The 19,176-nt window shown below is 30.4% G+C and overlaps 1 protein-coding gene across 1 annotated transcript; it reads left to right on the top strand.

Annotated features, from left to right (window-relative positions):
• Window positions 1-4,555: 4,555 nt before the first annotated feature.
• On the top strand, window positions 4,556-17,639 carry LOC110624853 (sodium/hydrogen exchanger 6). The gene is made up of 22 exons (XM_021770256.2): window positions 4,556-4,894; window positions 4,990-5,041; window positions 5,147-5,206; window positions 5,328-5,352; window positions 5,470-5,555; window positions 5,647-5,758; window positions 7,894-7,956; window positions 8,078-8,097; window positions 8,184-8,281; window positions 9,586-9,614; window positions 9,690-9,721; window positions 9,813-9,860; window positions 9,958-10,018; window positions 10,099-10,196; window positions 10,288-10,363; window positions 10,486-10,505; window positions 10,646-10,743; window positions 10,828-10,937; window positions 13,050-13,133; window positions 15,559-15,659; window positions 15,764-15,840; window positions 17,293-17,639. Exons 1-22 carry the CDS (start codon window positions 4,705-4,707, stop codon window positions 17,343-17,345), a joined length of 1,593 nt encoding a protein of 530 aa, XP_021625948.1. The 5' UTR covers window positions 4,556-4,704; the 3' UTR covers window positions 17,346-17,639.
• The last annotated feature ends 1,537 nt before the right edge of the window (window positions 17,640-19,176 follow it).

Raw genomic sequence — 19,176 nt, forward strand, 5'->3', positions numbered from 1 at the left:
TTTTTTTTTAACATATTTTGTCATTCAATTTTCATTCGTTAAAATATTTCGGTACTTGATAATTTCAAAACTTCTAAAAAATACTTACAATTTCAATTATTTTTAAGTGGTATCAAGTAATTTTTAATTAAGTTATTGACTTTTACTACCAAATAACTTTTAATTAGGTTATTGACTTTTACACAGAGTGTTTTAGAAATAAATTATATTTGTAGAAATTTGCCTATCCATTAGTTTTAAACTAATATTTATAATGGGCGAAAAAAAAGTAATTTTAAATGGATTACATATAGCAGAATTTAAAGATTTAGTTTTAAAAATATAAGAACTAATTAATTAATTATATTTAAACTTAAAGATTTGTGCAATATAAAATGCTTCATTTATATTGACAAGAATTTAAGTATGCATGGAGATATTTCAAGTATTTACAATGTTTATTTTGTTTTAACTTATTGATTAATGAAATTATGAATGAAAAAATTTTCAATTTGGATAAAATAATTATAAAGAAATTTAAGTATTTGATTTTAAAAATATAGAGACTGATCCGTTAATTACACTAAAACTCAAAATTTAAAATATAATTTATCATAATTTTTATTATAAAAGGGTAATATTAATTATTTTTTACTTGAATTAATTGACTAATATATTGAAGAGTTAATAACAAAAAAAACATATACTTCTTCTGTACTTTTGTAATACCCGGCTAGACTTCGGTATCGGAATTCCTACCGCCCGGTGGAATTTTGGATGTCGGAAACCTCTAGAAGGGTAAAATCATGTTTTTATAAAATGTTTTAATGTATTTCATGGGTTTAAACAAGAAAGAAATTTAAGTTTGAATGAAAATAGTCTTGAGAGGAAGACTCAGGTTCGGCCGCCGAACCTCAAGTTCGGCCGCCGAACATGTATGCACTTCGGGAGTGCTTTAGGCCCCTGAAGGCATAAGTGAGGGAAGTCCAGGTTCGGCCGCCGAACATGGCATGCATGCGGAGGCACGTTAGGCCCCTGAAAGTGGCCTAGCCAGCCACCTATAAAAGGGTCCCCTTATCCGAATGGGCGAGCTTTTCTCCCCATTTTCGGCCAAGGTGAGTTCTCCGCCGTCCCTCGCCGATTTTGAGTCCTTTTCTTCAAATCTTTCATGATTTTCATGAGTTTTTACTTTGTTTTGAAGATTTTTGAGCAAAGAGCAAGTTTTGAGGCTTGGAAGACTCAGGAGCTCTTTTCCTTTGGTTTCCAAGTTTAGGTCGTCTCTCTCTCGATCTTGAAGAGGTAAGAGCCAATCTTGAGCTCATTGTATATTTTAAACAAGTTTTAAGTTGATCTATGGGGTAGAAATGCATGTTTAGGTTAGTTGAACTTTGTTAGGTTTTATGTGATTATATGGACAATGTGTGCTGGATATGTATGTTTGATGTGTTTGAGTTGGAGTTTAGGATAGTTTGAGACCCCTATGTGTTGATGCAAGTGTGTATGCATGATTTGAGAGAGTTGGATGCTTGATTGGAGGGTTTAGGAGGAAAGTGTGCATTGAAAAGCTGAGTTTCTGCCCTTTTGGGAGAAACCAGGTTCGGCAGCCGAAAGGACTTTCGGCCGCCGAACCTGTCTGTGAGGCAAGCCTTTCGGCTGCCGAAGCCTGCCCCCGAAAATGGACTTTCGTCTCTGGAGGGCACTTTCGGCCGCCGAAGGTGCCGCCGAACTTGCATGACTTTCGGCTCTGGAGGGACTTTCGGCCGCCGAACCTGCCGTTGAAAGTGCCCTGTGCAGCCCTCCTTTGCATGATTTCTATGATTGTTTCAAGGTGTTTTAGGGGGGTTTTTGGGGAGTATTTTAGAGTCATGTTTATGTATGTTAGGTCCCTCATTTGAGTCCACCTGTGTAGGTTCGGACCCGAGGAACCGAGGACCCCAGCAGTGAGATAACTGCTTCTGAGTCTGTTAGAGCTTCAGCCAGAGGTGAGTGGAATAACTCTTTATGTTTTACAGTAAATAAATCAATTCTTAGCATGATTCACACATCATGAATGCCATGAGATATATTAGGTTGTTTGCATTAGAATTCACGAATATGTTGCATTGCATAATATGTTGTTGATGTGGATGGATATTGGATGATTTATAGCCCTCAATCTATGATATGATATGTACGATACGGAATGAAAGACCAGTGGGACCCATTCTACGTTCGTTGGCACCATGTAAGAGAAAGTCCAGGAAGATCCATTCTACGTCCCTGGCATATTGAAATGTTATGTTATGTTATGTAAGAGAAAGACCAGGACCCATTCTACGTTCTGGCACTATGGAATTATGTAGAGGGCTATTGGTGACAAGTTCATCCTTTATGTGATATGTTTGTGATGTGATGCATTTCATGGAAGCATGGACTTTGAATTTAATGTTTTATTATTCTGCTCACTGGGCTTTATAGCTCACCCCTCTCCCTTAACCCCCAGGTTTGCAGGTACAGGGTAGACCAGGAGGTCAGCAGAAGTAGAGTCATGTATTATGTAATAGCTAGATGTGGATATGAATATGTTGTAATGTAAAAGAAAAGTATTGAAATGTTATGTAATGATGTTTATGGAAGTTTAGAGTTGTGCTTGACCATAGTATTATGTTAATCCCTTTCTAGTACATGATCTTAATGTCTAATGATGATTATTGTAAACCAAACTTAATTTATGTTATGTCACCCCATTGGAGCATTGATGAGGACTCCAAGGTGGGGTTAATGTTTATGTTTATGAATAGTGCATGCACAGGTTGAGTTTGGTGATTGAATAGAAAGAAAAGTTCAAAATTTTTATGTATGTTGTTGATCATGTATGGGATTAAACAGGTTCACATGATGAATGTTTGGCTTGCTATGGGTCCCGACGGCCTTAAGCCGATCTGGATCCTAGCGCCAGTAGCGGTCCGATTTTCGGGTCGTTATAACTTTTTTTTACTAATTAAAATTTGGCCTTTTAAAATTATTTTAATTATACCCTATCATTATTTATACAGTTAAAAATTAACGAAATTAAGACGTCACTCGCTATATCAATATCACATCAATATGCTACATAAAATTGATGTAAGATTGATAATAATTTAAAAATTTAGAATAAAATTATAATAAAATTAAAAATATAAATTTTTTTAATAATTATTTATTTTATTAATATTTTTTAGGAAATAAAAGAAATAAAAACTGAATTTATAATTTCAGGTAAATTATATATTTTTTAGCCATTTAACGAAGTTCGATTATATAATTAAATATTTAATTTATATATTATTAATTTTTTAAAAATTTACTTTAAATATTAATATAACTTTTAAAAAAGTGGTGAATTAGTATTATACGTCAGAGTTAAAAAAATAATTTAAGAAGTATTTAAAAAATTATTTTATTATTTTTAATATTTTTAAATTGAATCAAAATATTATTTTAAATTATTTTTTAATATTTTATAATTAATATATTTAATAGAATTATTTTCTTGATGATAGTTTTAAACCTAATACTAAATTATAAGCATATTAGATAAATTCAAAAAAAATATTTTTTAATACTTCATTATTAATATATTTAATAAGATTATTTTCTTAACGATAAAAATTTAAAAAAATTAAATAATAATATAATTAATAATTTTTAAATATATTTAATAGTAAAAATAGTAAATTAATAATTTAGTAAATTTTCAATTATATAATTATCGGTAGAGTATATTTAATTAGACATCAAAAAGACAAAATTTTATTAGTAAAAAATAAAAATATAAGATAAAATTGAAATAAAAATAAACTATAAAATTTTTTTTACTATTAATTCTAAACTTTATTTAGGTATTTACAGTAAATCATAAATAACGATAAATAGAATTAGAACAACTTTAAAATTTTAAATTTTAATTGAAAAAAATAGTATAACCTCTAAATAATAAAATTAAAAGCATAAAATTTTTTTATCATTAATTTTATATTAGATCCTTAGAATTTAAAACTTAATAAATTTAAATATGATCTATAGACTAATTAGATTTTTAAAATATAAGAATAACTAATTAATATTGATAAATTTAAGGATTTTTGTTGGATTCAAAAATAAGAAAAAATACTGTTGAGTTTGTAAAATTTTAGATAATTAATGATTATTCCAAAATCAATTAATTAAAAAATCATTATATTTTATAAAATTATTCTTTTATCCTTTTATTAAAATTATTATCACACGTTATCGTCTTAAATTTTTATAATATTTACTTTTTTGTAAAAATAAATATAATTTAATATCTGTAATTTAAATGTCAAACTATTCAGTTCTTTTAATTAATCTTAAAATAATTTAATTAATATTTTTTAATAATAGAATTAAATAGTTTAATTTTATAAAATATTTTATTTGAATAATTTGAAATATGGATGTATTAGTAAATGTTTTGAAAATCCAGAGGTTTCACAGTAATTCTTTCGAAAATAACGGTAAAGAATTAATTTCACATAATAGGGGGACTTGACAGTAATTTTATGAGCATGGCCTGAACATATAAGATGCCCAATGAGAAATGAAGAAGCAACTGAACAAAGAAAGTAAGCATGGAGGAAAACTAACGGGGAATCATGCTCTCGTATTAAGCTAGAAATATTACTGAATATAGAGATTCTTGAAAGTCCTCGTATTGGTGTCTTCTAATAAAGACTAAGAGAAATGGGTACGATTGGTATGAAGAATCTCCAGATTTCACCCAGTGATTCGCATCCAGGGAAGGATCAACAAGCGGCAGGAGTTGGTATACTCCTTCAGATCATGATGCTTGTTCTTTCCTTCATCCTTGGTCACGTTCTTCGCCGTTATAAATTCTATTATCTGCCCGAAGCCAGTGCTTCTCTTCTAATTGGTAATTTGGTATCCTATTTTCCCCCTTTTGATAGTAGAAAATTCTAGGGTTTTAGGTTTTCCCTCAGGCTTTCTCAATTGTGTATTTGTTTTCAGGTCTAATTGTAGGTGGACTCGCTAACATTTCGAATACAGAAACAAGCATCAGGTTCTTTCTTCTTTCTTTCTTTCTTTTTCTTTGAACGATTACTTGTTCTGCCTAGAATTAGTCAATGATGATATACATGAATCACTATGTGTTTTTTGCTTGCAGGGCCTGGTTTAATTTCCATGAGGAGTTTTTCATCCTGTTTCTGCTCCCTCCTATTATATTATATCCTAGCTTGGAGTTCATTTCTTTTTATTTTTTCAGTCTACATGTTTTGCATGCTAGTTTGCTGAATTTTTATATTGTATTTTCGACCTGTTCTTTTCCTTGACATTTGTGTTTGTACTGAGTCGGGGTTCAGTTTAGCACCTGTAAGTAGTATCCTATTGTCCTCCATATAATATTTGGATATTAGAGGCTTTATATAATGTAATATATGTGGCCCAATTTTGTGCTGAATGACCCTTTTGATTGACATGTTTTTGCAGAAACCTTTCTTTTCTAATTTTGGTGCCATTGTCACATTTGCTATATTAGGAACTTTTATAGCTTCAATGGTTACAGGTGTTCTGGTGTAAGTATTTTCCTATTCTCGGTTTATCATCCTTCAATGGCATTTATAATTTTAATTTTTCACTCACTTTTTTTTACTGCTTGTTGGGCAGTTACCTCGGTGGTCTAACGTACCTCATGTACAGACTTCCTTTTGTTGAGTGTCTGATGTTTGGTGCTCTAATATCAGCAACAGATCCTGTCACTGTTTTATCCATATTCCAGGTTCTTTGGCATTCTTTCTTTCTTTCTATTGCTTTTCAGAGCTAAAGTTTCCATACATGTTGTATAAAATTAATATAAGTAGGTTTTGATGAACTTATATTACTGCATCAAGAAAATGGATCTATATAATGATCATACAAAGAAAACATACCTTATCATGCGATGCTTCCTTGTCTTGGCAGATCGTTGACAGATACAACTGTGTGTATTGCATGACTCATTTGATATGTTAATGTACTTTCTTTATTTTACTTTTTTAGTGTAGTGATTTTTTGAAAAAGATATAGGTGAATAAGAATTAACTAACATCATGATTATGAAATCAATGGACCATCATACAAAATATTTTTTAGTTGCTCAAGGACAAGGAAAAGAAAAAGAAAAAGTAATGCCAAAAAGGCAACCTCAGCACATTTACAATAAATGAGAAGAAGTAACTAACGCCTTCCCATCAACAATTAAGAAAGAGAACTACCTTGAGTATTTAACTGTTTTAAGAGTTTTATACCCCACATTCCATAGAAATGGAGCCATCATGTTAAGTGCACGTGCACATTTTTCATGGCTTGTTCAACTTTATTGTGAACTATTGGAAGCTACAAATTGCTGTATCACAGAGCCACTGGTTGATACATTTTTTGGGGCCTATTGTTTGGGTGTTAACTGCACTGATAGGACATCAATAGTAAACAAGATTAGGGTTCTTCTCTCTTTCTCTATGTGTGTCTATCTCTCTCTCCTTTCTACACACGTCATTTTGATAGCTCAGATGTAAAGATATTGGTTGGTGATATGATGAATTTTTATAAAGTACACACACGTCATTTTGATAGCTCAGATGTAAAGATATTGGTTGGTGATACGATGAATTTTTATAAAGGTAACAAAATAAAGTCACACACACACACACATCATTTTGATAACAGCTCAGATGTAAAGATATTGGTTGGCGATACGATGAATTTTTATAAAGGCAACAAAATAAAGTCAATATTTTAGTAATAACTGAACTAGCTTAATGACATTAACATGTCCTCAATACCTAAGATGACTGTTTCTACTTTGTTGGGAAGATATATAATTGACATATTAATTTAGTAGCAAAACGTCCATTCTATGTACGACTTGTTATTAATTTTTTTATATAATTTTTAATACACACATGCACACACACATATACATATATATAATTTTAAAATAACCTTGTGTATAATTTCTATAGTGCAAAAAATATAAAAAATTATTAAAAAATTAGGTATGTGCAATTTCTTCGAGCATAATGCATAGTGACTATAACTAAAACTTTCATATGATGCTATTGAATTTATTATTTCTAATTATAATACCAGTGTACTACTCTGTGTTTTGCATGTGATTGCTTATAATTTTTTCTATATGTTATTTATATTTTTAAAATTTTATTATTTAAAATTAAATTGTTTAATATATTTTTGTAATGAATTGTTTATGTTCTATTTTACTATTTTATTATATCTACATACGATATAGTGTTATTTCGTATGTAGATATAATAAATATATATTACTCGTGAATATAGTGTAATATATATATATATATATATATATATATATATATATATATATATATTCACGAGTAACTACTCAATTTCTTATCAATTATTGTTCTCTTTATATGCAATACCACATTCCTATTGTTTCTCTATTGGTAATTTTTATATGATAACATTTTTAGTACATATTAAAATATTAATGTAGATTAAGCCTTATTAAAGACAAAAGAGGAGAGAGCCCTAAGTTTTAAACATTTAATAACATGCATAAATACATATCGTATGTAGATATAATAAATATATATTACTCGTGAATATAGTGTAATATATTACACTCATATATTACTCGTGAATATAGTGTAATATATTACACTATATTCAGGAGTAACTACTCAATTTCTTATCAATTATTGTTCTCTTTACATGCAATACCACATTCCTATTGTTTCTCTTTTGTTAATTTTTATATGATAACATTTTTAGTACATATTAAAATATTAATGTAGATTAAGCCTTATTAAAGACAAAAGAGGAGAGAGCCCTAAGTTTTAAACATTTAATAAGAGAGCTGTAGCATTTTATTAATTGATGACCTTAATTGCAGGAACTTGGCACAGATATGAACCTTTATGCTTTGGTGTTTGGAGAATCTGTCTTGAATGATGCAGTAAGCTTTAATTGCTGCATTCTGTTGTTCAATGTTTATAGTAAATGCATGTTTCATTCATTTTATACGAGACTAAATTCGCTGGATGATGATGATGTTTTGAATGTTGCGCAATTGGTAGATGGCCATATCCTTGTATAGGTATGTAAGGTTTCTGCAATTGATCTCTGCATATTCAGTATGATTAAAAATTCAGTTTTAAATCAAGCGGTGTTTTTGGGGTGCAGGACAATGACCTTGGTGAAAAGTCGTGCGTCATCTGGATCAAATTTCTTCATGTTGATTCTCAGATTTCTTGAGACATTTGTCGGTTCAATGTCTGCTGGTCAGTCATACTCTTTTCTGGGTTGGTTGTTGCAGGGAGAAGGTTGTGTTGTATTAAGAATTTCACGCTTCAGCATCTTTATTGGGCTGACAAATCAATATTGATTCTAGTACTGAAACTGAAAAGGATATGTGCTTCAAGTAAGACTGATAGAATCTTCTAGGTTTAACATCATTGGTAACTTCTAATGGTATGAGAATCATTTCATGAGTTTGAAGAAAGAAAATGATCAATGATTGAAGAGAAAGAAACGATGATTAAGAGATAGGGATTTAAGTTCTTTTCATTCTTTTTAGCAAAATTCACAAATATTACTTGTGTAAGAATGATTTTGCAAATAAATCAATAATGCAAATTAGCTGTGAAAGCATTGCTTCTTTTTTTTTTTTTTCTCCCTAAAAAATTTTGAGTGAAAAATATATTGTCAAAATAAGATTTGGCACCGAAAATGATGATGCCATGAGAAACCTTTACTGCCCAGTCCTTTTGAGCTTTTAAAATCACATATTTTCTCTCATACGGATTGATAATCTCTATATTGGATCTTTCTCTAATATGCCTTGGCTGCTTTCTATTAGAAGGAAACCATTTCTTCTTGTTGTATTTCAACAACGCTGCCGTCATTTAAGATGAATTAGATACATTTGAAATAAACATATTTCCTTAGGACCCAGCGAGTTAAAAAGCTGGTTTACGTGCAATTGGCTTTCAAGCAACTCATTATTGTTTGTAGTTCTAACTAATACTACTATTAAATTTGGGTTGGGTCTAACTCACTCTAAAAGGTAGTTCAATGCTCAAGCTCCTTATAAGTAGCATATTACCCTTATTCGAAACTAATATTGGATTCAACACACCTGCACATGCTTAGGACCAAATTGGAGTAGAACCAAATTGGAGTGTGAAATACTTATAGGAGGCCCAACATTCGATAGGAGGCTATAATACCAACTCACCCCAAAAGCTAGCTCAAGAGGAAGAGTGCCAAGTCTCTTATAACGTTTCCCCTTTACCAAACTAATGTGCGATTCAATAACTACTGATAGGAACAGGGTGTGCTCCTGTGAACAGAAAACCAACTATCTTATGACCATTATTTTTGTCTTATATAGGTTTATTTGTTTAATCTTGCTCAAGTTTAGATGTGTTTAAGTGAGATAGGGTAATAGGCTGTCCCTTTTCTTTTCCATGGCTTGATATTTCATTGGTTTTCTTTATTCTCCTTGATTTTACTACCAATACCATATACTTTAATGTTCTATGTCCAGTTCAGGATGACTGACAATTCACAATATTGTTTACAGGTGTGGGAGTTGGATTTACTTCTGCATTGATATCCTTTTATATGCATTCTTTCTTTATTATTTTTAGATCTTGAATTGTGTTGTGAAGCCTTAATTCCTAGAACCTTTTCAAGTATGCTGGTTTGGATATTGACAAGTGAGTATTCTTAAATTTTTGTCTGCTAAATTTCTGATATTGTAGCACACAGATGGCTCCATCTGTAATAATTATTTGATTGTGTTTACAGCCTTCAAAACTTGGAGTGTTGCCTTTTTGTCCTTTTTCCATATTTCTCGTAAGCTATTTCCTAGACTACTTTCACATTCAGTGTTTTTAATTTCTGGTAGACTTGTAGTGCATTTTAATGTCAATTTTTTTTTTCTGTCTTTTAGATACATGCTTGCTGAAGGTCTTGGCCTCTCTGGTATTGTCTCGATATTGTTCACAGGAATAGTAAGCACAATTGTGATATTTTGACAGTACAAGTCACCAATTATTGATGGACACTTATATGGAAAAACTACATTTTTTAGGTCATGAAGCATTATACCTATTCAAATTTGTCAGAAAATTCTCAGCGATTTGTTTCTGCATTTTTTCACCTAATATCATCACTAGCTGAAACATTTGTGTAAGAGAACATTTACTATCTTTCTCACTAAAGTGATTGAATTACTTGAATGATAGCCCAACTGTCACTGACATGCCTGACCAATTTGCAGATTTATATACATGGGGTTTGATATTGCAATGGAACAACATAGCTGGTCCCATGTTGGATTCATCTTTTTCTCAATTGTATCCTCAGTTTTTTTTTTTTAATTTTTAATTTTTAACTTTTAATTTTTCATTTTCAAAGCAACCATTTTAATGTGAGAATTACGGCTATTAATCCTTAACCTCCTTTATGCCTATTGCAGTTATTCATTGGAGTCGCAAGGTTTGAATTTTAATCATTTGCAATCTCTCTTATTGCTAATTTGGGAACTAATTCTTCTGTCATTTTAGTGTTCTTCAATTCTTGTTATGGGCAGTTATATTCTGAAATTAGTAATCTGCTCTTGTAATAAATCTTTGTAGGGCAGCAAATGTCTTTTCTTGTGCATATTTGGTCAATTTGGTTCGACCTTCACATCACAAAATACCTATGAACCATCAGAAAGCACTTTGGTACAGTGGTAAGAATAGCAATAATCATGTATGCAATGAATTCTTGCTGTCTTTGATATTGTGAAATTCTAATTAATTATTGGTGTGGGAAGGACTTCGAGGGGCTATGGCTTTTGCCCTTGCTTTGCAGTCAATTCATGATCTTCCGGAAGGACATGGCCAAACCATATTTACTGCAACCACTGCTATAGTAGTACTGACGGTACACATGCTGGCTTTCTTCCATAAACTAGAGCATTTAATTAGACATCTAGAAAATTTGAGGATGTCAAATGTGCACTTGTTGAAATTTGATGGAATTATGATATTCTTTTTATAGTTTTTGGCCTATGATGTCTGATAAATTGAGGTTGAAGGGAATTAGGTTAGGGATGATGAATTCTGTATACAGAGCCATCCCTTAGGAAATACACAAACATTTACACTTGGCACCTTTTGACACGTTTGTCGTATATTTGTTTAGTGATTTTTAATATTTGAGTTTTCTGCATGATTTAGATCAGCTTATTTGTTTCACATAGACCAATACAAATTGGATTGTTGGCCATATGTTATGGAGTTCACAATTTTAGGATTGTGAATTTTAATTCTCATTATAACAGCATATTATAGCTGATATAGACTGATAAAGGCCGGTACATAATGGTGTATACAACCTTTAGTTAAAGGAGGTGAAGAAAAAGAAGAGAGAGAGAGAGAGAGAGAGAGAGAGAGAGAGAGAATTAGGCTTACCTACCTGGATATGTGGTTGGATAACTAGGATTATGCATACGTAAGTGTGGACTATACTCTGCTGATTTTGTCTCTACTATTATTGTCCTTGGAATAAAATATCAACATTTTCTTTTCAGGAATGACATTGGATGTCCATAGTTATCATTTATTTATTATTACCCAATCCACTACCTCTTGCAACTTGCAAGCCTGAATAACTCCAGTAGATACGGAACTAAAAGTTTGATCCAAACGTTGCAAACTAAAAATTAATACCACCCGTTTGGACCTCAATTAAATCCCATTTATTGGGTGGGTTGGGTGTGAGGATCTTCCTTTTCAAATGCATGACTTCCTTGTCAAACTTGATTGACTTAATTGGCTGGTTAAGGTTGGGCCTAAGTTCCCAAGTCCCAGCAGAGGATTGTGGGATTTATGCTACTAATCTGAAACTCTTTCCACTTGTAAATTGCAAATTTAGCAGGATTTCTTCTAATTTAGTCACCACTGTTTGGCTTCGAAAAGTTAGGAGATTAAGCCCTAAAGAGTGGGGTTTGCATTAAAAGAATGTTTGTAATTTTATATCAAGGTAATTTCATTGAATTAAAAGCTAAGGTCCAAGGCTCACCAAATTCATACAACAAAGCCTCTAGGCCTCAATACAAATAAAACCCAGCCCAATCCCAATCCTAGAGACCCATACTTGACCCAAACCTGACCCTGTAGAGCTGGTTCACTTAGCAGAGCACTGCTTCCTCTGAGAACACCGGCCACCCTTGAGAAACACATCCATGGTGGCCACCAACCATTCTCCTGTTACAGATGCCAAAAGGCCATGAAAACAACAAACTGAAGCCCAAGGAGAAGCAATGCAACCCTTTCAAATAGAGATCCCAAATTATAAAGAATCTTTGCATAAATATGTATTAGAAGTTTCACACATATATATTTAGATTGAAGTTGAATGTTAATGTGTATTTTATTTAAAAGATTCATTTATGACATGATATAACAAATTATTTACGTAATTTGATAACTATTAGTTTTTATTGAAAAAAATTTTAGAATTGGCATAGGCTCTGTGTTTGTTTTAATGCTAGGCTTGCAGTGAGCTGGATCTGGGTTGAGTTGATGAACTTTTGGACCTTAGGCATACTTTTAGTCAGCATCAAAAAAGGGCTTTAGCCTATGCCCATCCTTCAATACCTCCTGTTGGTCTAAAAGTTTTGAATTTGGATTACTTTGATACAAAGAATGGCGTCATATTCATTCACTTCAAAACACTTGATTGTGGATTAGGTGAGGATCAATCTCATTCAAATGTTTAACATTGTTAATAAATAATTGGTTTTCTCTAGCCAAACCAATGTGCAGTTCTAACTAAATTGAACCTTTTCCTTTTTCATGAACACTTGTGAGTGTATAATGGCTGTTTCAAATGCACAACGAATTGCTTGCTCTGTGTTGCACAGTTTTGCAACTGACTGAAACTGAGTTGAACTCCATGATTTTTTTTAAATTTCTCATGTTTGTGTAACTCATGGAAGTTGCATATCAAACTCATTCTTTTTTACTTGTAACATTCTAAACAATGTTCCAGGTGTTGTTAATCGGGGGTTCAACTGGCACCATGCTGGAAGCCTTACAAGTTGTTGGAGATGGTCATGATGGCCCTATAGGAGAAGTATTTTTCTATTAAAAATAGATACTTTTTGGTCTTTGTTTTAATTCGGTGAAATTATATTATTCCCATTTGGTTCCTGAAATAAACTAGTCGTTTGCCTGCACAACTATATTACTATTATATAAAATAATATAAAGTTATTTTATAAAATAATATTTTTTTTGTATGAATTCACTTCGCTTATCAAGAGCAGTAAAACATTTTATCTTTTATATCGAGGTTTCAAACTCAACCTATTGCCATAAAACAAAGAAATAATTCTAGAGAAGAATTAGAAATCTTAACTAATATGCATGATTTCCAATTATAGAATAAAAAATTTAAAGATCTCAAATATTAATAAAGTACAAAGCGCATCATCAAATTTAATTGCATCAAAGAAAATTAAACATTTTAGTACTTATTATGATATATTAATAATATCCAATAACAAATTTCAATCAAGTAACTATGTTTTTAGGAAAATAAAGTTTACTAATTTCAATGGTGGTAGATGTCGGTGGCAGCAATGGTGGTGGCAGTAGAGGAGAAATATTTGAATCAAAGAATCCCATATATTTGAATGATTCTTGTCCAACTTTTATCTATCCAAGAGGGTTGAATTGGTTGGTAAGAGTTGTGCAGTCATGCATCCAGTGCTAGATCATCCCATGCTAGATGCTAGGAGAACAATAAGAGAAAAAAAAAAAAACTTCAAAACACAAACTATTTGAAAATAGAGGAGATAGAGCTGTGTGAAAAAGTATATGGAATGGAAATTGTGCTAGTAAATTTATATAGAATGGACATATTAAGGTTAGTGAAGAGACTAAAATTATCACAATCATTAATATAATAAATTATTATAATTCAGTTTTAATAACTTGACTGTTCAAAATTTGTAACACTTGATTTAGAGTATTAGAAATAATATTTTACTTTTATTATACTTTAATATTTATATTTATTTATTTTTTTGTAGTTATTTGAATTGAATAAAATTTTAGTTTGATAATATTTTACAGTGCTGTTAATTCTTTAATTGTTTTATACTTTATCACAATTAATATTTTTTATAATAACTTTATTCGATTATATATATTTATTTTATATGATTATTCACATGAGAGGAACAAAAATATATAACATTTGTTAATTAGATTATATTATATATGGTTTCAAAAAATTGTCAAATCAATAAGTTACCACTGTTGTGAGATAGTAAAAATTTTTGACATAATATTTTGTTATGGACTTACATATATATATTTTTTGACAGTAATTTATTTTATTATGTAGACATCTTTTTATAAAGTAATTATTCCATTTTTATAAATATATTTTTAACATCTATTTATTGTTAAAATAAATAAATACAATAATTTTTTTAATAATAAAATACAATAATACGTTTATTACAATATTAATAATATATTATATTAAAAAGTAGTAGAAAATTAAAAGGTCTCATAAGAGTGACAATCAATATCAATATAATAAATTGTACTTATTATATAAAAAAGTAGTAGGAAATACATTAATAGTGATGATAAAAATAATAAATTGTATTTAACATATATATCAATTATTATTTTATATAAAAATAAAATTAAAAATGTATAAACAATTATAAATTTGTGCCACATAGCATAATTATGTAAGGTTAATTGTACACTTAGTAATCTTTCATATATAAATTTTGTATTTGTATTTGTTATTTTTCACATAAGATACGAAAAACATGTAGTATCAGTTAATTAATAGTATTGGTTATAATTTTTTTTGTAGTTGATTTATTATTATATTATATTAAAAAAGTTGTAGGAAATTAAAAAGTCAGGAAGATAAAAAGTCATATACAACTTATAATAATAAAAATAATAAATTACATTTGTTATGGACATATTAATTAGTAACTTATTAAATATAAAAATATTACTGAAAAATAAAAATAAAAATAAACCATATTAAGTGTGCTACTTGGCACAAATATGTAAATTTAAGTGTGCCACTTGGCGTAACTACACACACTTAAATATTGACACTTGTCAACTTCTCCGTAATCTATTTTACACCCTAGCTTTTTATATATATATATATATATATATATATACACACTCACGTATAGAAGAGTAAGGATAAGATAATCTGAGTGGAATATGTATTCTTTGCTTTCGTTGCATATTCAAGTTGCAACCCACAAATGTTTAAAAAATATGTACTTGATCTAATAATAATTACACTTCAAATTTATCCGATATTTGAGATTATGGATCTGGACCATAATGTTCATTTGCCACCCTCAGTATGATTCAGCACATTCAGCTCCCCCATTACTTTCATTTTATCGAGTTTCTTTATACTGCTCAGTTTGCTGAGATCAAATAATTGAATCAGGACATGCTGCCCCCAGCATGTTAATACTAAGTCTTGTTATCTGTTTCAGAGTTTCGAGGGGAATCATGGTTATCTTGTTGCCTCATGTGATGAGGATGATGACACATCAGGAAACAGGCTCAAAATGAAACTTAAAGAATTCCACAGGAGGTAAAATCTTAAAATTTTACATTCACACAACTTTGTTTTTCCAGCACATTTTTGTATTTTAGCTTTCAATTATTTTTTTATCTCGTCTTTTTCCCTATATGCAGTGCAGGATCATTCTCGGCATTAGACAGGAATTACCTCACCCCTTTCTTCACTAGTCATAATGGAGATGAAGATCATGGTAAGAGTAGGACATGGTAGCACATAGTTCTTGATTATGAAATGGTTTATTGTAGTCTGCTGCTGAAAATTTTTCTGAAACATTACTGGAGATACTAGAGATTTTGTGCAGATATAGTTGAACTCAGCACTATATATAGCTATTGATTGGATAAACTTTTTGCCTCAAACTTTTGAGCTTTAATTGAATTTAGTTGGAACAAATCTAGCTTGTAAACCTACCAAATGCATAGAAGCAGATCAGTAGTGGCTCTCTTCTTTCTTCTCTTTATTTTGCTTCCATTGCTGTATATGTGCAGACAAATAACTAGTTCTATGCTTGAAGAATTGTTTCTTGGTAGTTGGAAATGCTCTTAAATGCCTCAATCTAATTTGGCAGCAGGAATGCTTGTTGCTGTTTTTTTTTTTTTTTTTTTGATAAGAGCGAATGCACAGTATTAGATCTTAAAACTTGCTTGTGGGTAGTGTCTGCCGTAGAGATGGTACTTGAAATGACTTTCCTGAAAATGTTCCAATTTTCTCTAAGTTTGTTTTCTCTTCTGGTGAGGTTACCTTTTAATCTCAATCCTTCTTGTTATGAGCAAACCTATTTCTTCATCTTTTGTGTTACATTAAGCAATCATGTGCGTTTCTAGCATTCAAATCTGTAATTTCTGACTTTCAGTTGTTTTACATAATACATGTAGTAGGACAGTTAGGATTACTTGTGTATCTATTTAAGGATGCTAGTTTTTGGTCCTTCATTCTAGTCACTTGGATAGTTTTGTAATTTCAAATTTTCTAGTATTCATCTAGAGACGTTTTTTGCCAACAAAAAAATCTACAGTTGTTGATGGGTATGAAATACATCTTGAGATTACTTAAAAGGGTCCAAATCCTTAAAGGCTTAAGTTTACTTTTTGAGTCACTGAACCTATCTATACTGTTGTTTCAAAGTTCGTTATCGATACAAATTCTAGCAATTATGCTTTTTATCATGTGATGCCTATGAAATCTTGGGTGTCATACCTAAGGAAAGTTCATGTGAAAAGCCTAAAACTTTAATTTTCTGTTCATAGCCCACAATTCTTCTCTTATTTAAATTCACTTCTTAATTCCATCATTTCGCAAACCCTAATTTTCCACCTAAATTCCGGTCATTCACAGAGCCTCAAATCATTTGTCTTCACAAAGCTTCAAAATTCAACATTAATTTCTTTGACTTGCTGGCTATCCTGCATCATAAGTAGAGTCAACAGAAAAAGGGGAAGAAGATAGAAAAAGATGGCTGCTTGGTTCTTTGGAGCTTTCCAATGATATGGGCCCTCTTAGTTTGGTTTTCCTAGTATGTTGTCCTGACAAAGTTGTTTCTACCTGATAATGATTGTTTCCGTCTGGTAGCTTCTATGAATGTCATTTTCTTCACATTGGATTGGATTCAGAATCAATCTCACTATTTTAGTTGCTTTAACAGATGATGATGCTACACCCAGTTCAAGAATTGGGGGCTTCCATGGCCATCTCTAATATTCAGCGACTGTTCGAGTAACATATACAACAACATATTGAATCAGATTTGTAAAGAATATACTGATGACTGGCAGAAAGTTTGCATAGTCAGTTAAAAACTTACCTGCCTGCTGAAATATAGATTATAAATTTGTAGATGGCATACCAATTAGATATTATCTGAGCGGTTACACATATAAGAGAATTCTCAGTGCATCTGTTGCAAATTTTTATAGTTGCACTGTTTTCTACTCGATTCTGCAGCATGTAGCAAGTTAGTTGATTTAATGCATTTTAACTTCCTACTACTAATCTTTGCTTGGAGGAGAGGAAACCTGGTTGACCTTTTCGTCTATCAAACCCCCCAACCCCCAGTTTTATTTGTCCTCGCGGAGAATTAGCTAGCCAACTATTGCATTTGTTGTCTTTTGCAGGGTGAGATAATAGTCTGTATATCGTTAGGAAATTGATTAGTTCGTAATCATTTAAGAATGTTTTTATTTTTTGTGATTTGTAAAATCAAAATTTTAAGTTTTTTCATAAAAAAAAAAATTAAATGCATTAAATATTGATACTCAAAAGAATAGGTAGTAGATGAATAGAAAATACAGATAAAAATATGTAAGATGATAAGAATAAATGAAAATAGTATTTTTTAAGTTTGACATGAAGCCTCTATTTATAAGCTTTAAAATGTAAATACATTTGGATGTTACAAAAACAGTGTTATAAAATTGAATGGGTAATAATTTAGATTATATAATTAAATGGTTGGGTAATCAGTTAGGGGGTTATGGACATCCACTTATATTATTTATAACACTCCTTTTGGATGGCCATAACCCCCTAAAATCTTTTTAGGGAAAAAAATCTTGTGAGATAAAAAAATCCAGTAAAAGAAAAAGAGTACAAAATATTATGATATATACTTCAAACTGTTTTATTAAAAACCTTGTCAAAGAAAATCTAGTGAAATAAAACTTAGACTAAGGAGAAAGAGTATAACATGATTTAACTCTCTTGGATACGATATCAGTCGGTTGGCTATAGCTTAGTAAATAAATCTGTAAAATTATCACTTGAACAAGTGTATTAAATGTTTATATCACCATTCTTTTGAAGGTTATGACTAAAAAAGAATTTTAGTAAGATATATTTCGTACTATCTCCTTTAATATATCATCTCCTTAATTGAGCTATGCATGCTGCATTGTCTTCATATAATATTATTAAAATCTTTTTCTTTAAAGTCAAACCACATATCTTATAGATATATTGGGTCAATAATTTTTAACTAAACACAATCTTTACTTGTTTCGTGCATTGCAATTATTTTTATATGATTTAAAGAAATAGCAGCTAAAGTTTGTTTCGTAGAATGCCATAATATAGTTGTGCCTTCACACGTGAACAAATAACCCCTTTAAGAACGAGTTTTATATGGGTTTGTTAAATATCCTGCATCTGCATAGTCAACTAATTTTGATCTATATTAATTTGAATAAAGGGCTATTGAATAAAAAAACATACGTTTATGATAATTCACATTTATATTCAAAATTTTAAATTTTGAATGGTAAAATTAAATTTTTTTAAGAGAGATTTATAATTTATTATCTAGATATTATAATTATTAACAAGTCAGTTACTGCATTTTCAGAAATCTATTAAAATATTTTTATCTATTCTCTCCGTTAATAAAATAATCATTCCGTCCTCTTTTCTGTTAAAAATATATAAAAGGATAAGAGAGAAAATCTTTAAAATTTAATTTTATTATCAAATAAAATTAATTTTTTTTTAATTTGCCACAATTATAGTCAAGAGTACTAATCAAATTTAGAAAAGT

Source organism: Manihot esculenta, chromosome 10, assembly GCF_001659605.2.
Source record: "Manihot esculenta cultivar AM560-2 chromosome 10, M.esculenta_v8, whole genome shotgun sequence".
NCBI classification, from domain to species: domain Eukaryota; kingdom Viridiplantae; phylum Streptophyta; class Magnoliopsida; order Malpighiales; family Euphorbiaceae; genus Manihot; species Manihot esculenta.